This window comes from Tasmannia lanceolata, unplaced genomic scaffold, assembly GCF_043159265.1.
Source record: "Tasmannia lanceolata isolate RefF3 unplaced genomic scaffold, GAP_Taslan_0.1 ptg000006l, whole genome shotgun sequence".
Classification (NCBI taxonomy): domain Eukaryota; kingdom Viridiplantae; phylum Streptophyta; class Magnoliopsida; order Canellales; family Winteraceae; genus Tasmannia; species Tasmannia lanceolata.
The window spans coordinates 43,652,262-43,675,913 of record NW_027518683.1 but is presented as its reverse complement, the minus strand read 5'-3'; the positions used below and the strand labels follow the sequence as shown (position 1 = coordinate 43,675,913).

Below are 23,652 nucleotides of genomic sequence, written 5' to 3'. Positions count from 1 at the left end.
ATAATGTAAAGACTTTTGTAGGTGGAACAATAAATGAGGCATATAGATGAAAGGCTGAGATTATCCGATTGTTGTTGTCGAGACTTAACTTTCCACCGACAAATCTGACTAACCCGCGTGGGCTTCATGACGTTTGATTAAAGTTGATACTTCTTATTCTCTCTCAACGGGGGCCTCTTGAGTTGGCCCAAACTCTTTAATAGGCCCAACTCAATTGGGCCCAGCCTTATGTAACCTGTCCCCCTTATCAATAAATCCTGGCTCCACCACTGTTTGGATCATCCTATGGTATGGGTTGTGCAGCCATTCTTGAAAAATACAGGGTGAATCCATCCTGAAATGGGATGAATTTATCTCTAGTATTTGATCTTCTTAACTCCGGCGAAGATCGGTGCCGATTACAATTCCGAATGCCTTTAACCTTGGTGGCAATCTTCATCACGGAAAGTGGGCTCCGCTTCTCCGAACACTCTCCCAATACAATGTTCTTGAATAAGAAAGAAAGAACCAAAAAATCCCTCACAAGGGTTTACACACTTTGAAGAAGATGTACAAATTGAGCCTATGATCCAAATCCTAATCTTGGATGATGAGAGGCATAAATAAGCTTGATTCACTCTTGAGATATACTAATGGGTTTTTAGAGTGTTAGGATTGATAATTGGGAAGTTTGGAATGCCCATATATATAGAAAAACCAAATATGACCGTTTGAGGGGCATAGTGGTAAATCTGGCGAACTTCCAAACGACTATTTTTCTTCCCGTTATAGTGGTCTCGGAGTTCCGGGAATACAAACAGAAGTTGGAAAATTTATACTGGACCAATTCTCGGAGCTCCGAGGAATCTCTCGGAGCTCCGAGGAATCTCTCGGAGCTCCGAGGAATCTCTCGGAGTTCCGAGAAGCCTATCAGCAGCAGATTTTCAATTCTGTTTCTTGGGCTTCTAACTTTACACCAAGTTGGGATTGTTATGAGGGTTCCAAAGTGTTGGAACATCACAAGGACAATCTCTTAAACATTTAGGGTGTGTGAGATTAACTAATTTATGCCTCTAAACACCTAAACTAGGATTGGATCTTATACAAAAATGACTTTGATCTTCAATGTGACGCTTCAAGTCTTCATTATCTTGGATCTCCGATGACTTTGGCCTTCCGAATGTAGTCCAATGAGAGCTTCTTGGCCTCAATCCAAGCAATCTTCTCTTAGTACAATTAAGATCTACAACTTAGACAATAAAACACATTAGTGATATAAAATCACTTGTGTATTGGAATCATCAAAATAAGATGGAAATGCCAAGGTGGGAACCATTGGGCTTACACCATTTTTGAAAAATACGGGGTGAATCCATCCTAAAATGTGGTGAATTTAGCATTAGTTTTTCTGTGAAACAAGTGATGACCAATCACTGTCAAGGTCGACTAATTTTTGGGTCCTTGAAACGGATATTTACTTAAAATCGAGACCGTTGATCTTTTATACCATTATGATGTGATCGACATGATCGTTGCCCCCACATGGCATGCTTTTAAATAATGTAAAGACTTTTGTAGGTGGAACAATAAGTGAGGCATATAGATGAAAGGCTGAGATTATCCGATTGTCGTTGTCGAGACTCAACTTTCCAACGACAAATCTGACTAACCCGCATGGGCTTCATAACGTTTGATTAAAGTTGATACTTCTTAATCTCTCTCAAGGGAGCCCTCTTGAGTTGGCCCAAACTCCTTTATAGGCAAAACTCAATTGGGCCCAGCCTTATGTATAACCTGCCCCCCTATGTGTTACCTGCCCCCTGATCAATAAATCCTGACTCCGCCACTGTTTGGATCAAGGTTGTCAGAGCGGGAATCGAAGGCTCCCAGGAAAGAATCCTACTCAAGGTTGCCAGAGCGGGAATCGATAGGGAATCAAAGGCTCCCAGGGAAGAATCTTGCTTCCTTGGTTTGGATCATCCTATGGTAAGGGTTGTGCAGTACATTTTTTAAAAATACAGGGTGAATTCATCCTGAAATTGGGTGAATTTATCACTAGTTTTTGTATGAAACAAGTGATGGGCAATCACTGTCAAGGTCAAACACTTAATTTTTTGGGTCCTTCAAACGGATATTTACTTAAAATATCCGATTGTTGTTGTCCAGACTTTTGTAGGTGGAACAATAAATGAGGCATATAGATGAAAGGCTGAGATTATCCGATTGTTGTTGTCCAGACTCAACTTTCCACCTACAAATTTGACTAACCCCCGTGGGCTTCATTACTTTTGATTAAACTTGATTCTTATTCTTCTCTCTCTCACTGCTCTCCACTGTAGACAAACATATGTTTCGTTCTGGGGATTTTCTTGTTTCCTAGAGGAGAAAATATGGGAAATAGCACAAATATTTGTATCCCGTCTTCTTGATGCAGTGAATGGCAATTTGACGGAATCGGCAATACAAGAAATTAAATCAATATGGGGAGTCAGCTCATAAAATTGGACTAATTTTAATTAGGAAAAACATATCCTTTCTTTCCACACGGTGAGTCGGTTGACAAATTTGACTGGTCCACGTACAGTGTGAATGGAATCTTGGTCCTCAGATAGGGACAGGACAACCTATCCTTATTTACCACATGGTAGTTTTTTTGAACTATCTGATCCCCCATTTTACACCAATTATATTTGGAGGTTGATATCATCCTATTGAAAAGATTTTTGGGAAATTGTCTAATCTACTTCAAGGATCAAACAAATGAATATCTTAGGTCATTCAAATAGGTGGGCCCTACTATATTTTCTTCGTACCCTTGCAAAAATAAGATGAAAGCCTGAAAGGGCGCTTCCATTGGCTGTACCTCACCAATCTTCTTCTTCTATTACAAAAGTTTTTCTCTGTTAATTTTTGGATCTTTCAAAAGGATGACGCGATCCACACCATCGTTGAAAGTCTTGAAACAACCCGCGCTTAAAGTAAAGACTTTTCAAGGCGGACAATAAATGAGACATCATAGATCAAGGGCTGAGATTATTCAATTGATTTGGCCACACCTAGGTCGTTGTCCAGACCTTACTTTCCATGCGTGGGTCTACTGATAAAGTTGACGCGTCCATGGTTCTTGTCTCTTAGTGCTCTGGCGTCATTATTTTCTCCATTGGTTCCTTCTTGGGATTTTCTTCTTGTGGTATGGCAGAAATAGCACAAATATAAATATTTGTATCCCTTTTTCTTGATGCATTGTATTGCAGTCAGTATATGTTAGTAGAGGGAATACACATGCTCCCCACTTAATAATTAATATTTTTCAATATATTATACAAACTAGGCATATTACATTTTAGAGATCCAAATGTATGTATGTTTTTGTGAAAATACACAAGTATAATGGATCTGACCTATGTGGATTATCTAAACCATTCATTTGTTAGCCCTTGCATATTACATTTTCACTCTAGTTGTTCGATTTATGTTGGGACATGGTCTATCTATTGCAAGATTAATAAAAGAATTTCTTAGATTAACTAGTAGGTGGGCCATACTATACATTTTTTTAGCACATGTTTTTTTTTTCCACAAAATGTACATAATTTAAAATCTCTTACTACAAACGGACTGTTCGGAAAACCATCTAATTCCCCCACTATTCTACAAGTTAAATCCTAGGCAAGTGTTTGTCTTCTCCTTATTGACTACTCATATCACTAATCTACAAGGTAATACCTGTATCCAAATAGAGCCTAAACCTAAAGTGAATGGAATTTCTAAAATTTGACTAATCGGCATGAATTAGGGAAAACCTATCTTTACTTTGAGTGGGTGAGTCGGCCTGATAAATTTAACTAGCCCCCATATTGTGAGAATGAAATCCCTATCCCAAATAGAGATGGGAGAAACCTATCCTTCTTTTCCGTGTGATTCTTTGAATTACCTAAACCATCCATTTTACACCAAATATATTGGAGGGTTAAGATCATCTTGTGAAGAAGATTTTTGGGATAGTGTCTAATCCACACAGTTGAATGTATTAGATATACAAATAGGTGGTGGACCTTATGTTACTTTTTTCCGCATGTATTTCCAAGAAAATGCATGTTAAAATCATCTATTACGTAAGTTTTGGGGTCGTGATAAATTCACCCCTTCTATGATGAATGCACCTAGTATTTTTCAAAATGTGAGTCCCTCATTAGATGGGAGGGTTAGAACCATCCTATGGGAATGATTTTTGGGGCACAACCTATTTACAATGTGGCCCATCAAATGGGAGGTTTGGATCAGCCTATAGTGTGGACTGTACAGTCCATTTTTGAAAAATACGGGGTGATTCCATCCTAAAATGTGGTGAATTTATCATTAGTTTTTCTGTCAAACAAAGTGGTGGCCAATCACTGTCAAGGTCAAACACTTAATTTTTGGGTCCTTCAAACGGATATTTACCCCACACGGCATGCTTTTAATGTAAAGACTTTTCTAGGCCGAACATAAATGAGGCATATAGATGAAGGGTTGAGATTATTCTGATTGTCGTCGTCCAGACTCAACTTTCCACCGACAAATTTGACTAACCCGCGTGGGCTCATTACTTTTGATTAAGGGAAAATGACCAAATAGAAGGGGTTTCTACTGACTATGGCATGTGAAGAGGGGTGTTTTCTAAATCACCAATCAAGAGTGCATATGACTAAAATGCCCTTGATTCTCTCTCTCTCTCTCTCTCTCCCTATCAAATCACCTTTTTTGAAATGATTACATTTAGAATACAAATCTCAAAACCCACCTTTTTCCCTCTTCTTCTTCTTCCTCCCACCTACCAAAGAAAACTTACGTATGAAAAACCCAAAAACCTCCATTTTTGAAACCCAAAAACCTCCATTGTTAGATGCCAAAAGCTCCATTCTATTGCTGAAAACCTCATTTTTAGATGTGAAAGCCTTCCTAACCCTTCATTGCATTACACAACGCCTCCATTTACAACAACTATTGCAAAAAAACGTTATTTGAATTCTGAAATCGCAAAAATCTTCACTAGAAACCACCATTCCATTGCACAAAGCCTCCATTGAATGGAAAGGTGTATATTTCTAGCCCTCTCCCTTCTCTTTCCATTATAAGGCATGTTTATAAACTTGAATGAAAGTTTTCCATGTTAAACTATTGTCTTCCATTGCACAAAGCCTTCAATCACTATTTAATCATATTTAAATTACTTTAAACACTTTATAATCATTGTTATTTTACTGTAAACCACTAATTTCTTAAGTTAAACCACTATTTCACTACGATAAACCACTACTGAAGTGGGTGTTTATAAGTGGTTTATATAGCTTCTTTGGTTAAGAATCCTCAGTAGTGGTTTATAATCCTAAGTAGTAGTTTATTAAGGCTTACCAGTGGTTTATAGTGTTTATAATTGGTTTATAAGGATTGACAATGGTTTAAAGTGTTTATAAGTGATTTATACAGGGTGAGCAGTAGTTTATAGTGTTTATAAGTGGTTTATATAGGCTTATCAGTAGTTTAGAGTGTTTACAACTGGTTTATATAGGGTAAACAATGGTTTATCTAAGCCTATCAGTGATTTAGAGTATTTATAAGTGGTTTATATAGGCTTATCAGTGGTTTAGAGTGTTTATACATGGTTCAAAAAAAATCAGTGGTTTAGAGTGTTTACAACTGGTTTATATAGGGTAAACAGTGGTTTATCTAAGTCTATCAGTGGTTTATATAGGCTTATCAGTGGTTTAGAATGTTTATACATGATTTATACAGGGTAAACAGTGGTTTAGAGTGTTCATAAGTATTTTATATAAGCCAAGCAGTGGTTTAGAGGATTTATAAGTGTATAATATATGGTAAACAATGGTTTAGAGTGTTTATAAGTTGTTTATATAAGTCTAACAGTGGTTTACAACTGGTTTATATAGGGTAAATAATGGTTTATCTAAGTTTATCAGTGGTTTAGAGTGTTTATAAGTGGTTTATATAGGCTTATCAGTGGTTTAGAGTGTTTATACATGGTTTATACAGGGTAAACAGTGGTTTAGAGTGTTCATAAGTATTTAATATAAGCCTAGCAGTGGTTTAGAGGATTTATAAGTGTATAATATATGGTAAACAATGGTTTAGAGTGTTTATAAGTTGTTTATATAAGTCTAACAGTAGTTTAGATTGTTTATAACTCGTTTATATAGGCTTAACAGTGGTTTAGAGTGTTTATAAGTTGTTTATACAGTATAAGTAGTGGTTTATATAGGGGTAAGCAGTAGTTTAGAGTATTTACAAGTGATTTATATAGGGTAAACCGTTGTTTAGAGTGTTTATAAGTTGTTTATACAGTGTAAGCACTAGGTTAGAGTGTTTACAAGTGGTTCATGTAAGCTTAGCAGCGGTTTAGAGTGTTTATAAGTTGTTTATATAAGCCTAACAATGGTTTATAGTGTTTATAAGTGGTTTATATAGGCTTAACAGTGGTTTAGAGTGTTTATAAGTTGTTTATACAGTGTAAGCAGTGGTTTAGAGTGTTTATAAGTGGTTCATGTAAGCCTAACAGCAGTTTAGAGTGTTTATAAGTGGTTTATATAGGGTAAGCAGTGGTTTGGAGTATTTACAAGTGGTTTATATAGGGTAAACAGTGGCTTAGAGTGTTTATAAGTATTTTATATAAGCCTAGGAGTGGTTTAGTGTGTTTACAAATGTTTAATATAGGGTAATCAGTGGCTTAAAGTGTTTATAAGTGGTTTATATAACCCTATCAGTGGTTTAGAGTGTTTATAAGTGGTTTATATAGACTTAGCAGTGGTTTTAGAGTGTTTATAAGTTGTTTATTTAGGATTACCAATGGTTTAGATTGTTTATAAATGGTTTATATTGGCTTAACAGTGGTTTATAATATTTATAAGTGGTTTATATAGGGTAAGCAGTGGTTCATATTTCCTTGTCATGACTTAGTAGTGGTCTAGAGTATTTAAAAGTAGCCCGAATTGTCTTAGTAGTGGTTTATGTTGTTTTATGGAGACTTAGTAGTGGTTGAAGTTGTCCATAATTCTAAAATGGCTGCTTTACTTGTTAATTGGAATGGTTTTTTTCAATTGGTTATTTTGACAATGGTTTAATTTTGTGTAAACAGAAGAATGGTAGAACGAAGAGCTTCTTTTATCTTACACGTCGACGGCTTTGTAAAGGATGCAGTATCATTTGAATACGTCGGCGGGAAGAAGTTGCCCGTAACTATGGGTCGGAAAAAAATTGTGAAAGAATTGGAAGCAATTAGGGGTTTAAACCAAACTTTAGGGCTCTAAACCATACAATTCTAAGAAATTAGGGGTTCAAACAAAACATTACGACTTTAAACCATATATTTCTAAAAAACATAACCAAACTTTAGGGCTTTAAACCATAGATTTCTAAAAAAAATTAGGGTTTTAGTTGCTGATTTTCCAAACTGAAAGAGAGAGCTAACTTATTGGTTTGAGTCTAAACTGATTTGGGAAAATTATAGAGTTTTCTAAACTGATTTTCCAAAATATACGGTTTTCTCAACTAATTTGGGAAAATGTAGGGTTTTCTAAACTGAATTTCTAAACCAAACTTGGAGGTTTAAACCAATAATCTATGAAAATTAGGGGAAAATTAGGGGTTTAAACCAAACTTTAGGGCTTTAAACCATAGATTTCTAAAAAAATTAGGGGTTTAAACAACTGAGAGGGAGAGACTACCAACCTGTGAGAGGAGGTTCACTTAGAATAAGAGGATACCGGAGAGAGATGCACGAACCTACGGGGCATTGTGACCATCTAATGGACGGTTGGGATCATCCCATGAGAGAAAGAGGGCATTGTGGCCCTCTAATAGACGGCTGGGATCATCCCATGAGAGAGAGGGGCATTGTGACCCTCTAATAGACGGTTGGGATCATCCCATGAGAGAGAGGAGGGCATTGTGGCCCTTTAATGGACGGTTGGGATGATCCCATGAGAGAGAGAGAGGGGGGCATTGGGGCCCTCTAATGGACGGTTGGGATCATCCCACGAGAGAGAGAGAGAGAGAGAGAGAGAGAGAGAGAGAGAGAGAGAGAGAGAGAGGGCATTGTGGCCCTCTATTGCACTGTTGGGATCATCCCATGAGAGAGAAAGAGAGAGGAATTGTGGCCCTCTAATTGATGGTTGGGATCATCCCATGAGAGAGAGAGAGAGAGAGAGAGAGAGAGAGAGAGAGAGAGAGAGAGGTGACGGTATTTTAAAAATGAGGGTATTTTTGTCCTAAACCCTTGCAAACAGGTCACCATCACTCTAGATTGGTTATTTCCAAGTCTCCCCTCTTCACATGTCATAGTCAGTAGAAAGCCCTTTCATTTGGTCATTTTCCCTTTGATTAAACTTGGTTCTTCTTCTTCTCTCTCACTGTAGACAAACATCTGGTTCGTTCTTGGGATTTTCTTGTTTCCTAGTGGAGAAAGTGTCACGCCCCGAACCCAGAATCTAGGGTCCGGCACACGTGACAGCCGCCGCACGCCCATAGGGTCGCCCCCACAAGCATGCAAGGCTCCTTTTTCGATCAACTATTCTCAACAATCAGAGTAACTAATAAATGCGGAAATTTTAGTCTCAATAGTTCAAATGAATTACAAATATAGATTAGGTCCATAAGTCTAAATCCAACAATAATTATTTCAAGACAATCACCTTAATAAAATATCAAAAGTTTCTAAATTGGAACAATGAAATAAAGAACAAATTTCCTAGGCTCCAATTCAAGTGCCCGATCTCAGCAAATCTACTGCCGCTCCTCTGTATCTGAAATTTGTTAAACCACATAATGAGCTAACAGCCCAGCCGGTTTTCCAAATCCAAGCCAGCTAATAGGAAAACAAAAACAAATTTGTGCGGAAAAGACGTAACATGCCATAAAATTTAGTCAATGCAGAAATTGATAAGAATTAAAAAGATCATTTCTACATAAGCTATATATAAAAAAATATACATGTTTTTACTAAACAGTTCCAACCACTCGGTTATGCAGTTTTTCAATTGGAAATTAATGACAAGAATATATATTTTCAAACATAACAGTCTTCTCTGTGGCCAATTTCCAACCTTATTGGCAAGTAGCGTAACCCAAGGCGAACACTCGTTCGCAGGACTCACAGGTCCAAAAGTGCGCAATGTCACAATATCAATAGCCAGAGGACTCCCTACTGGCCGCCCGAGATCAACCTTACGGGTAGATAAAATTTGACCGGTCTACGTGATCACGTCCAGTGTACTCACCCACTGGTAGGTTGGGCACTAGATCCCCACCAGAGATCAACCTTACTGGCGGAATCCATTCCATACCAAGACTGTATGCAATTATAGAGAGAAGCAATTTTAATGTTTGCAATACCATGCCATAAATTTGTAACGCTTCAAGCCATAGGGAACTTTCCTCATTTCAAATCTACGAAAACATATCGTAAACAAAGTGCTTTTCAAATTGTTGCTTCATGAATTCTAGTTTTCTAAATCATGTTCTTCATAAAGCTTTTTATGTATAGGGATGAAAACATGTCAAGACTAAAGGATACCATGCATAATGATATTCAACTATGTAGAATGACATACTAAAAAAAACGTTCAGTAAAAATCTTCTCCAAAAGAAGTTCCAAGTCAAAGTAGATATGCAAAAATTGAAATAGAAAGCTTTCAACTTAGCTAATGTAATTATTTGATAATACACTGACATAGGGTAGGATCACCTACCTCTTGCACGAATTTCTGACTTTGTTTTGTTTTCTCTAGGACGACGTTGACGTTGACAAAAACTCCTCTTTTTCCCCTTCACATTAGTAAGTAAACCAAGGTCATTTAACTATCCTAATGTGTAACAGTCCCTATTAAATAAGATTTCATATTTGATTGTGCCTCTAAAAAGAAAAGAAATTAGGACGGCTCTAAAAACTCATTTCTAACACATCGCACCTAAACTCCAATCCCATTTGCTCAACCAAATTTATTCGCACCTAAACTCCAATCCCATTTGCTCAACCAAATTTATTTAATTAAGACTACTCTTTTCCTCCTTTTTGTTCTTGTCAAGGAAGGGAATTTGCAAAGCTGAAACTAGAAGGTGACTGAGTAAGAATATGAACTTACAGAATTTTGGCAATTATTCGTGATGAAGATCCACCCAACCGTAGTTGATCTCAAGACAAGAATATGAACTTACAGAATTTTGGCAATTATTCGTGATGAAGATCCACCCAACCGTAGTTGATCTCAAGACAAGAATATGAACTTACAGAATTTTGGCAATTATTCGTGATGAAGATCCACCCAACCGTAGTTGATCTCAAGACATATGTGATGGAATATGAGGTCTTGTAGGCCTTGATTCTTGGACACAAGGTTATGGCAACAAGATGGTGGAAAGTAGTTTATTTACCGGCAGCAATAGCAATTTGCAGAGGTTTCTAGGACTGTTTTGCAATGGCTTCTAGGACTGTTTTGCAATGGCTTCTAGGACTGTTTTGCAATGGTTCTAAAGTGGTGTAGAACTTGGTCTTGTAGGAGAGTTACAAGCATCCCAATGTAGGAGAGTTACAAGCATCTCAATGGCCTCAAACACCACCTATATTCCCTCTTTCTAAAGCCCACAACAACTACATCCAACACCTATATTTCTTCTTTCTAAAGCCCACAACAACTACATCCAACACCTATATTTCTTCTTTCTAAAGCCCACAACAACTAACCTTCATCAACACCACCCCTTTCTAAAGCCCACAACAACTAATCTTCATCAACACCACCCCTTTCTAAAGCCCACAACTACTAACCTTCATCAACACCACCCCTTTCTAAATCCCACAACAACTAACCTTCATCCAATGAGAGAAGAGAGTGGAGAGAAAAAGTTGTAGGCAAGAGAGTGGAGAGAAAAGGTTGTGGTGAGAAAGTTGTCGAGAAGAGAGTGGAGAGAAAAGGTTGTAGAGTGGAGAGAAAAGGTTGTAGCCTCGCAAGGTTCCAAACATCCCACACATTTCTTTCTTTTTCAATATTGAAATGATTGCTACCTTAAGATAAAATATTGAAAATGATTGCATATTTGATTCCTAATTTAACCAACTAACCTTCATCCAATGAGAGGAAGAGAGTGGAGAGAAAAAAAAAGAAGAAGGTTGTAGTCTCGTAAGGTTCCAAACATCCCACACATTTCTTTCTTTTTCAATATTGAAATGATTGCTATCTTAAGATAGAATATTGAAAATGATTGCATATTTGATTCCTAATTTAACTTTAGTCATTGATGATAATAGCACATGATTGTTACCTTATGATTGAATATTGAAAATGATTGCATATTTGATTCCTAATTTAACTTTAGTCCATTTGATATTATTACCCATATCAAAGAAAATTCACAACTTTTATTTGATACTAACACCCATTTCTAACAATTAATCTTGGCTTAATTTTTTATAATGACACCCATTATAAAAAAAATCATATGTTCACTTTGATAAGGATAATTACCCAAATACTTGGGACCGGGTATTACATCATACCCCCCTAAAAAGAATTTCGTCCTCGAATTTCACATACCTGGTGCTTGAAAAAGCTGGGGGTACTTTTCCTGCATCTCCTCCTCAAGCTCCCAAGTTGCCTCTCGCTCAGAGTGATTTCTCCACTGTACCTTGACATAGGGAATGGTGCGTTTTCTAAGAACTTGGTCCTTTCGATCAACGATACGCACCGGGTGTTCCTCATATGACATATCCTCTCTGAGTTGCAAAGGGGCCAATTCTACTACACGGTCCGGGTCCGGAACATACTTCCTCAGCATAGAGACATGGAAGACATTATGCACCCCAGCCAAACTGGGTGGTAGTGCAAGGCGATAGGCAACTGTCCCGACCCTTTTAAGAATTTCGTATGGCCCAACATACTTGGGATTCAACTTTCCTCTAATGCCAAATCTGACCACTCCTTTAGTGGGAGACACCCTCAAGAAAACACGATCTCCAACTTCAAATTCAAGCTCACGCCTCCTGACATCAGCGTAGCTCTTCTGCCTGCTTTGTGCTGCTCGGAGACGCTCTCTGATCAATTGAACCTTTTCTTCTGCCTGATGCACTAGCTCCGGGCCCAAAATCTGCCTCTCACCAACCTCATCCCAATGGATGGGAGACCTGCACTTTCTACCATAGAGGGCCTCATAAGGGGCCATCTGAATGCTGGATTGGTAGCTATTGTTGTATGCGAACTCCACCAAAGGTAACTGCCGATCCCAAGAACCTCTAAAATCCAAGGCACATGCTCTCAGCATGTCTTCCAATATCTGGATCGTCCGCTCTGACTGGCCATCGGTTTGTGGATGATACGCTGTACTGAAGTTCAACCTAGTTCCCAAAGCCTTATGGAAACTCCTCCAGAACTGAGACACGAACCTCGGGTCTCTGTCAGACACAATTGACACTGGCACTCCATGTAGCCTGACAATCTCCTCCAAGTACCACTCTGCCATCTGATCCAATGTCGAACCCACTCTATAAGCCAAGAAGTGAGCCGACTTAGTCAACCTGTCGACTATAACCCAAATGGCATCATTTTTCTTCAATGTCTTTGGCAAACCGGTCACAAAATCCATAGTGATGTGCTCCCATTTCCACTCTGGAATAGGGAGGGGCTCTAACTTCCCGGCAGGTCTCTGATGCTCTATCTTGACCTGCTGGCAGATTATACAACGAGCCACAAACTCTGCAATCTCTCGCTTCATGTTATTCCACCAGAAAATTTCTCTGAGGTCCCTGTACATTTTGGTGCTTCCAGGGTGCACTGAATAACTAGAACTATGGGCCTCATCCATAATTTCCCTCTTGAGATCTGCATCAGCAGGCACACACAACCGAGTTCCAAACCTCAAGGACCCATCCTCATGGACTCGAAAATCTAATTGGGATCCTGCCTCAATTTCTGCCCTGATCTTATGGAGTCTCTCATCAGTACTCTGAGAAATCTTTATTCTCTCTAACAAAGTGGGCTGAACTCTTAGGTTCGCAATTTGCAGACCAGGCTCGTGCTGTCTTACCTCAATACTCAACCTCCTCAAGTCCTCAATGATCTGCCTTTGATTAGTTATCAAAGATGCCATCTTACCCTGGGCCTTTCTGCTCAAAGCATCTGCTACTACATTAGCCTTCCCTGGATGATAGCTGATGGTCAGGTCATAGTCCTGTAGCAATTCAAGCCATCTCCTCTGACGCATATTTAGCTCCTTTTGCGTGAACAAGTACTTTAGGCTCTTATGGTCAGTGAAGACCTCACATGGCTCCCCATAAAGGTAGTGTCTCCAAATTTTCAATGCAAACACTACTGCTGCTAACTCTAGATCATGCGTCGGATAGTTCTGCTCATATGGCTTCAACTGCCTGGAGGCATAGGCCACTACCTTTCCGTGTTGCATCAACACACAACCTAAACCACTCTTAGAGGCATCACTATATATGGTGAATCCTCCACTCTCAGATGGTATAGTGAGGATTGGGGCCGACACTAACCTTCGCTTCAACTCTTGGAAGCTCTCCTCGCACTTATCAGACCATTCAAACTTGGTTCCCTTATGCGTTAGACGGGTCAGTGGTACGGCAATCCGTGAAAATCCCTCTACGAATTTCCTGTAATATCCCGCCAGACCTAAGAAACTGCGAATTTCGGCGACATTAGACGGCCTGCTCCAATCCACTACGGCCTCAATCTTTTGGGGGTCCACAGACACTCCATCCTTAGAAATCACATGCCCCAGAAAAGATACTCTATCAAGCCAAAACTCACACTTCTTGAATTTCGCATATAGCTGCTCTGCTCTCATAATCTATGACAGATCTGTTCCCTTGCTTTAAATTGAAAAAATCATTTTCCTTCAGAATCCTCACACTATCAGGAAAATATTTGTCATAGAAAGCTGTAGAGAATTCATCCCATGTAATGATAGTGTTTTCCCCTGACACGCTTCTCCATCTTCCACCAAGCATCTGCACTTCCTCTAAGCATGAACGTGGCAGCTACTACTTTGTCAGGCGCTGCCATCCCCAGAAATTCAAAGATTTTCTCGGTCTCTTGCAACCATTCATCAGCCACGAGAGGATCAGTGGTCCCTCCAAATGTATTGGCCATCCTCCGAAACTCGGTCATCCTACTCTGCTGACGAGGCTCGACCTGTGGCGGGTGATGCTGAGACTGCTGCTGCTGTTGGGTCACCACCCCAACCAAAGTCTCCATCATCCGTTCTAATCGGGGTAACCCTTGCTCTTCCTGATGAGTCCCTCCCTCTCCAGTAGGGATGATAGGGGTGGGAGGCTCCTCCTCTTGAGACTCCTCCTCCTGCGCCGGATTTGGCTGCACTGGAGCCGGTATAGGGTTTCTCTGAAGTCGGGTTGTGCTACGAGCAAGGTCAGTCATTCTCTTGGTACGAGCCATACCTATCCCAACAATAGCAAACACTAGTAAGGCTCTAGATTATAAAATACCTACATCTAATCGGAAGGTAAGTAGTAAAAATTGTAAAAATACAATTTGCCTTTACCTAAGTAGTAAAAATACAATTTGCCTTTGCCTAAGGTCCTGTAGTAAAAATACAATTTGCCTTTGCCTAAGGTCCTACCGGTTCTTAAACCTATTGCTCTGATACCACTTTACTGTCACGCCCCGAACCCAGAATCTAGGGTCCGGCACACGTGACAGCCGCCGCACGCCCATAGGGTCGCCCCCACAAGCATGCAAGGCTCCTTTTTCGATCAACTATTCTCAACAATCAGAGTAACTAATAAATGCGGAAATTTTAGTCTCAATAGTTCAAATGAATTACAAATATAGATTAGGTCCATAAGTCTAAATCCAACAATAATTATTTCAAGACAATCACCTTAATAAAATATCAAAAGTTTCTAAATTGGAACAATGAAATAAAGAACAAATTTCCTAGGCTCCAATTCAAGTGCCCGATCTCAGCAAATCTACTGCCGCTCCTCTGTATCTGAAATTTGTTAAACCACATAATGAGCTAACAGCCCAGCCGGTTTTCCAAATCCAAGCCAGCTAATAGGAAAACAAAAACAAATTTGTGCGGAAAAGACGTAACATGCCATAAAATTTAGTCAATGCAGAAATTGATAAGAATTAAAAAGATCATTTCTACATAAGCTATATATAAAAAAATATACATGTTTTTACTAAACAGTTCCAACCACTCGGTTATGCAGTTTTTCAATTGGAAATTAATGACAAGAATATATATTTTCAAACATAACAGTCTTCTCTGTGGCCAATTTCCAACCTTATTGGCAAGTAGCGTAACCCAAGGCGAACACTCGTTCGCAGGACTCACAGGTCCAAAAGTGCGCAATGTCACAATATCAATAGCCAGAGGACTCCCTACTGGCCGCCCGAGATCAACCTTACGGGTAGATAAAATTTGACCGGTCTACGTGATCACGTCCAGTGTACTCACCCACTGGTAGGTTGGGCACTAGATCCCCACCAGAGATCAACCTTACTGGCGGAATCCATTCCATACCAAGACTGTATGCAATTATAGAGAGAAGCAATTTTAATGTTTGCAATACCATGCCATAAATTTGTAACGCTTCAAGCCATAGGGAACTTTCCTCATTTCAAATCTACGAAAACATATCGTAAACAAAGTGCTTTTCAAATTGTTGCTTCATGAATTCTAGTTTTCTAAATCATGTTCTTCATAAAGCTTTTTATGTATAGGGATGAAAACATGTCAAGACTAAAGGATACCATGCATAATGATATTCAACTATGTAGAATGACATACTAAAAAAAACGTTCAGTAAAAATCTTCTCCAAAAGAAGTTCCAAGTCAAAGTAGATATGCAAAAATTGAAATAGAAAGCTTTCAACTTAGCTAATGTAATTATTTGATAATACACTGACATAGGGTAGGATCACCTACCTCTTGCACGAATTTCTGACTTTGTTTTGTTTTCTCTAGGACGACGTTGACGTTGACAAAAACTCCTCTTTTTCCCCTTCACATTAGTAAGTAAACCAAGGTCATTTAACTATCCTAATGTGTAACAGTCCCTATTAAATAAGATTTCATATTTGATTGTGCCTCTAAAAAGAAAAGAAATTAGGACGGCTCTAAAAACTCATTTCTAACACATCGCACCTAAACTCCAATCCCATTTGCTCAACCAAATTTATTCGCACCTAAACTCCAATCCCATTTGCTCAACCAAATTTATTTAATTAAGACTACTCTTTTCCTCCTTTTTGTTCTTGTCAAGGAAGGGAATTTGCAAAGCTGAAACTAGAAGGTGACTGAGTAAGAATATGAACTTACAGAATTTTGGCAATTATTCGTGATGAAGATCCACCCAACCGTAGTTGATCTCAAGACAAGAATATGAACTTACAGAATTTTGGCAATTATTCGTGATGAAGATCCACCCAACCGTAGTTGATCTCAAGACAAGAATATGAACTTACAGAATTTTGGCAATTATTCGTGATGAAGATCCACCCAACCGTAGTTGATCTCAAGACATATGTGATGGAATATGAGGTCTTGTAGGCCTTGATTCTTGGACACAAGGTTATGGCAACAAGATGGTGGAAAGTAGTTTATTTACCGGCAGCAATAGCAATTTGCAGAGGTTTCTAGGACTGTTTTGCAATGGCTTCTAGGACTGTTTTGCAATGGCTTCTAGGACTGTTTTGCAATGGTTCTAAAGTGGTGTAGAACTTGGTCTTGTAGGAGAGTTACAAGCATCCCAATGTAGGAGAGTTACAAGCATCTCAATGGCCTCAAACACCACCTATATTCCCTCTTTCTAAAGCCCACAACAACTACATCCAACACCTATATTTCTTCTTTCTAAAGCCCACAACAACTACATCCAACACCTATATTTCTTCTTTCTAAAGCCCACAACAACTAACCTTCATCAACACCACCCCTTTCTAAAGCCCACAACAACTAATCTTCATCAACACCACCCCTTTCTAAAGCCCACAACTACTAACCTTCATCAACACCACCCCTTTCTAAATCCCACAACAACTAACCTTCATCCAATGAGAGAAGAGAGTGGAGAGAAAAAGTTGTAGGCAAGAGAGTGGAGAGAAAAGGTTGTGGTGAGAAAGTTGTCGAGAAGAGAGTGGAGAGAAAAGGTTGTAGAGTGGAGAGAAAAGGTTGTAGCCTCGCAAGGTTCCAAACATCCCACACATTTCTTTCTTTTTCAATATTGAAATGATTGCTACCTTAAGATAAAATATTGAAAATGATTGCATATTTGATTCCTAATTTAACCAACTAACCTTCATCCAATGAGAGGAAGAGAGTGGAGAGAAAAAAAAAGAAGAAGGTTGTAGTCTCGTAAGGTTCCAAACATCCCACACATTTCTTTCTTTTTCAATATTGAAATGATTGCTATCTTAAGATAGAATATTGAAAATGATTGCATATTTGATTCCTAATTTAACTTTAGTCATTGATGATAATAGCACATGATTGTTACCTTATGATTGAATATTGAAAATGATTGCATATTTGATTCCTAATTTAACTTTAGTCCATTTGATATTATTACCCATATCAAAGAAAATTCACAACTTTTATTTGATACTAACACCCATTTCTAACAATTAATCTTGGCTTAATTTTTTATAATGACACCCATTATAAAAAAAAATCATATGTTCACTTTGATAAGGATAATTACCCAAATACTTGGGACCGGGTATTACAGAAAGTATGGCAGAAATGGTACAAATGTTTGTATCCTCTGTTCTTGGTGCACTGTTTGGCAATCTGACGGAATCGGCAATACAAGAAATGAAATCAAAATGGGGTGTTGGTGTTCAGGAGGAGGTGGAAAAGTTAGAGAGGAAAGTGAAATTAATTCAAGGCGTGATTGAAGATGCTGAGGAAAAGCAATTTCACTCTAAGGCTGTTGGAAGTTGGCTTCGAGAACTCAAGAATATCGCCTACGACGCTAATGACATATTGGACGATGTTGCTTTGGAAGCTCAATCAAGCAAGAGACAGAAGGTAGGGGTTGTCCGGTACTTCTCCGCTATTTTCCAGTACGAACGTAACATAGCACGTGAGATAAGGGAGATTAGTGGAAGGTTAGATGTGATTGTAAAGGAAGGACATGACCTCCATCTCGAAATTAGAAGAGATGGAGGGAGGGGTTCCCAAATCGAACAGGAGCGACGGGAAACTAGCTCTTTGGTAGAGGAATCTGATGTGATTGGTAGACAAGTCGACAAAGACAAAATCATACAATTGTTGGTTTCAGATGATGATAAATTATACTCTGTTATTCCCATAGTTGGCATGGGTGGGGTTGGGAAGACTACTCTTGCTCAATTCGTCTACAACGATCAGAGGGTCAAGACGCATTTTGGGCTCAGAGCGTGGGCTTGTGTGTCTGATGATTTTAATCTACTGAGAATAACAAAGGCACTTGTTGAATCTGCAAGTGGAAGCAACTGTGATCTCTCAAACCTGGATGCCGCACAGCGTTGTCTCGAAAAGAAACTCAACGGTAAGAAATTTTTAATTGTTCTCGATGACGTGTGGGGTGAAAATCAAATTCATACTCATTGGGACACTCTACGAGTTCCCTTTGGAGTTGGAGCGAAAGGAAGTAAAATTATCATTACTACACGAGATGAAAGGGTTGCAAGGATGTTGGGCACAATTCCTTCCCACCATTTGAAGGTTTTACCAGATGCTGATTGTTGGGAATTGTTTACTCGGCGTGCTTTTGCGGGAGGGATTTCAAATGCCTTTCCGGAACTGGAGGAAATCGGTAGGCAAATTGTGAAGAAATGCAAAGGCCTGCCTTTGGCAGTAAAGACATTGGGGGGAATCTTGTCTTATAAAAGGACTGTGAGCGAGTGGGAAAGGATTTTGACAAGCGAAATATGGAAGGGTGATGATAATAAAATTTTGCCAGCTTTGAGATTGAGCTATTGTCACCTGCCAGCCAATCAAAAGCATTGTTTTGCCTATTGTGCCAAATTTCCTAAAGATCATCAGTTTGAGAAAGATGTGTTGGTACAACAATGGATGGCTACAGGCTTCATTCAAACCAAAGGAAGCACACTCCTAGAAGATATTGGTGGGGAGATATTTGATGATTTATTACTAAAGTCTTTCTTTCAGTATTCTTACCAATTCTTCTTTCCGAAGATTTCAATATATGTGATGCATGATTTAGTGCATGATCTAGCAGAATCTGTCTCAGGGGATGAATGTTGTAGAATGGAAGACGGTATGCCACGAAGCATCCCTGAAATGGCACGTCATTTATCATGGACTGACGTCAAAGAGGGTTCAATGTCTTTGGAGGCCTTGAGCAAATTTAAGAGATTGCGCACTTTACGACTGAGGGCTCCATCTTCCATTGACAACCAGATTCTCGATGATGCATTGATGGAGTTGAGATGCCTGCGTGTATTGGATTTGAATGGATCTGCAATCGACAAGTTGCCGGATTCGATTGGCCATTTGAAACATCTACGCTACCTTGACCTCTCTGGCACGAAGATAGAGAGGCTGCCTGAATCAATAGCTAGTCTTTGTAATCTGCAAACGCTGACTCTGGAATTTTGCAGTCAACTTGAAGGGTTACCCAAAGGTATCACGAATCTAGTTAATCTACGGAATATTTTTGTAGAGTCTGTTCCTTTACTAGGAATTGGAAAATTAACTTCGCTCCAAACATTGCCGCATTTCAAGGTGTGCGAAGAGAGTGGTTGTCAGATAGGAGAGTTGAAGAACCTGAGTAACATTAAAGGAAGACTTGAAATTTCGGGTCTCGAGCATGTGCAAAACATAGAGGAGGCTAAAGAAGCCAATTTGAAAGATAAGAAATACCTTAATGAGTTGACATTGCAATGGGCCCGATATGGCAGTTCACAAGATGGCATAGTCAATAACGATGGGGTATTGGAAGGCCTCCAACCCCATGCCAACGTCAAAGAATTAAGTATAGAATCCTATGGCGGTGTCAGTTTTCCAAGTTGGATGTCACATCTCTCCAATCTGACTTGCATTACCATTGAGGATTGTAGAAATTGCGAACATCCCTTTCCTCTTGATTGCCAGCTACCTTCTCTTTGTGAGCTCACCTTACAGAACTGCCCCAAGCTGCAGGTGTTGCCCGCTGACCTTCCTGCCGTCACAAAGTTAAATATAAATGGTTGCAGAGAATTGAGTGCCCTTCCGAGGCTCCCATCTATTTGTGACTTAGAACTCATTAGTTGTGGCGTGAAGATGCTATTAAGCTTGACAACGCCTTGCCCTATCTCTCTTCAAAGGTTAACCATAGGAAGGTGTCATCAGTTGGAGTGTTGTCTCGAGAAGGTCTCTTTGCAAGATCTAACCTCTCTCCAACATTTGCAAATCTCTGACTGCCCAGGACTAAAGTCCTTGGGATATGGAGAGGGGAGGCTTCCCACCACGCTCAAATCTCTAAGAATTGTCGGATGTCCTAATCTCAAGTCCATGCCTACTCGGCTGGAAAACCTCACCTCCCTTGTAGAGTTATCCATTGCTACTCAACTCCCGCTTTTCTCAAAAGAGTCAGCACTGCCCATGACAATTAAAGACCTTCAAATATTTTCATGTGACAATCTCATGTCCTTGCCCAAGGGGATGCAAAGCCTCACCTCTCTCAAAAATTTGGTGATCCGTGAATGTCCTCAACTCCATTCCCTTTTTCCAAATGATGAAAATAATGACTATGGACTGCCCACTGAGCTCATTACTCTAGAAATCCGCACTTGTCCTAATCTCAGGTCCTTGCCCAAGGGGATGCAAAGCCTCACCTCTTTCACAAAATTGGTAGTCCATGAATGTCCTCAACTCCATTCCTTGTTTCTAGATGATGAAAAGAATGACCCTAGGCTGCCCACCCCGCTCACTACTCTAGACATCTCCGCTTTTCTTAATCTCAAGTCCTTGCCTAAGAGGATGCAAAGCCTCCTCCCCTGCCTCAAAGAATTGAAAATAAAAGATTGTCCTCAACTCCATTCCTTGTTTCCTGATGATGAAAATAATGACCATGGGCTACCCACCACGCTCAATAACCTAGAAATCTTTTCTTGTCCTAATCTCAAGTCCTTGCCCAAGGGGATGCAAAGCCTCACCTCTCTCAGAAATTTGATAATCGATAGTTGTCCTCAACTCTTTTCGTTGTTCCCTGATGATAACAACAATGAATATGGGCTGCCCACTAATCTCTTCAATCTTTTCATCTGCACTTGTGAAAATCTCAAGTCCTTACCCAATGGGATGCAAAACCTCACATCCCTCGATTATTTACATATTTGTTACTGTCCCGAAATATCATCCTTGCCAGAAGATGGCCTCCCCACTACACTTAGAAGTTTGTATTTTGTTGGATGTCCTAAATTGAAGGAATCATGTCAAAAGAACGACGGCCAAGATTGGCCCAAGATACAACACATCCCCCATTTTGTCTGCATATAGACAAAGGTGCGTCCTCTTTCCCCGTTTAAACATTTTCTACCATTGCATTATTATTATTATTGCCTAGGACTATCCTTCTGTACAAAACATGGCAGATGTAGAAACATGAACGGAGGATTTTAAGAATCAGAGCGAGAGCTGAATCGATGGAATTCGGTGGTGGAAAGAGATTCTAGAATGTAGATGGGATTAAAGGATAGATTGTTGGATTACTCTCAGTTCCTCTACCTTGCCATCCACAACTATGACAGGTAAACAAAGATAAGTAATTTTTTCATTTTCATTAACACAAAATTGGAGCATGTTCGTCTGCTTTTTTTGGTATGATTCTTCATGTAGTTTTTTTGTAATATTCCAAAGATTTACTTTTTTTGTAAGATTCCGTTTTGGAGATAAAAACGGGAGTGATGTGACTGACTGTTGATTTGATTTATAAAATTTTGCTTCTATAAGACATCAAATAGTGACAAAAACTTTTCATTTACATGGCTTAAAATAAAGTTGAGGACCACCCAAGTTTTCCCTAGATACTTCCTTGAGATGCATTTATAGTCGTGGGACATAATATGATTGGCAGGGGCGGAGGGACATATAGTGTGGGGGTGGCCATGGCCCCAATGACTTGAAAGGGGATCCCTTAGATTTTAATAGTTTTCCAATTTTGGGGGTTTCATATTTACAATAATAGTAATAATAGAAAGGAGAAAGGAATGCGGAGAAAGGAATTGAATTTTTGGGTGTATATATTACAGACAAGTTTAAGTGTGCTGCTGAATTTTGAATTTTTTTAATTTTATTAATTATAGGATTAGATGAAGAAGCTTAAAAACAATTTACAAGCTATTACTTAGGCATTATTAGGCTGTGCATGAAACGTAAGTGATCTTCTACCTTTTCTAGTTATTTGCAACATGATATTACTAAAATATGTTATATTGATATAACTAATGAAAAGTGATCCTACAGTTGAATTTTATTTGACAACTAAAATTTGTTTTAGATTAATTTCTTCTTCTTCTTTTTATCATAACTATTATTTATTATAAACTCTGGATATGTTAAACTCCATATAAGTTTTGGACTATCGGAGTATAATATAAGTGGCATCCAGATGGTATTAGTTCTGACTACAAGGGTTATATGTAATTTTTATTCTAACACTTCTACAAGAGCAATATGTCGTAAGAGCGATATAGTACGGCCAATTGTTTTGAATTTGTTTGTCAATTGTCGTAAAGTCAATTGTTTTGAATTTGTTTGTCAATTGTTCCATGCAAGTGAAGCTTGTAAAACTGTGTAAGATTTGACTGGGAACTCTCATTGTTTTACAAAAGAAAAATATTTTTACTTCGGAAATCTCTATTCTAAAATGTTTTATCTTACATTCTTGATCTGGCTAGCTAAGGTTGGTGGTTACTTACTTGACTATCTAGCTCACTCTGTATTTATTCTGTTACAGATGACCTAGGTTGATTAACTCCAATGCTTGCGGGAACACTGAGGAGTTTCATGGACGCTTGAAAACTTAAATGTTAGAATTTGCTTAGAGACAAGACAGTTTATTTAAATTTGTTATTACCATTTTTTGTTATTTGGGAGTTTGTCATATCTGTTATAGATTATAACCTCATTATGTTTGGAAGTTCATATTTTATTTTTTTATCGAGGAGTTATTTAGGGAGTCATGGATTTCTTTTATTGCGGATTGTGACCTCGTTTTGTTGGATTTAGTTTATTAAATTATTATTGATATGTTTTGGAATTGTTCTGGTATGAAAGTTTGAAATGCAAATTGAGACCTTGCATGTTTATGCGACGAGCCCTTTGGGGCTCGACTGGTACGATCCCTCCTTCAACCCAAAATGAAAGGGGTGATCCTGTAGTTCTTAGTCTGTGAAAGAATTATTGCATATCCAATAAACATCGGTTTTGTCTGGACACAGGGTCCACAATAAAGTGGAAATACTCGCAGAAGTTTACTTGAGATGGAATGTCGATAAATGCTAGACTAAGTACAAATACACACTTAGAAATCATGTGTTGTGCAGCAAACAGTGGATCATATTTTCATTCACAAGAGTTTCATAGGAAGATATGGTTCTACATTCTTGATTTATTTGGAATGGCTGGACATTTCCATTCATATAGATTATA

General features: G+C 38.8%; 1 protein-coding gene across 1 annotated transcript; it reads left to right on the top strand.

Annotated features, from left to right (window-relative positions):
• The first annotated feature begins 17,744 nt into the window (after nucleotides 1-17,744).
• On the top strand, nucleotides 17,745-23,260 carry LOC143880337 (putative disease resistance protein RGA3). Its single transcript, XM_077383227.1, has 3 exons — nucleotides 17,745-21,504; nucleotides 21,594-21,749; nucleotides 22,958-23,260. The coding sequence occupies exon 1, from the start codon at nucleotides 17,746-17,748 to the stop codon at nucleotides 21,496-21,498; it is 3,753 nt and encodes a 1,250-aa protein (XP_077239342.1). The 5' UTR covers nucleotide 17,745; the 3' UTR covers nucleotides 21,499-21,504; nucleotides 21,594-21,749; nucleotides 22,958-23,260.
• The last annotated feature ends 392 nt before the right edge of the window (nucleotides 23,261-23,652 follow it).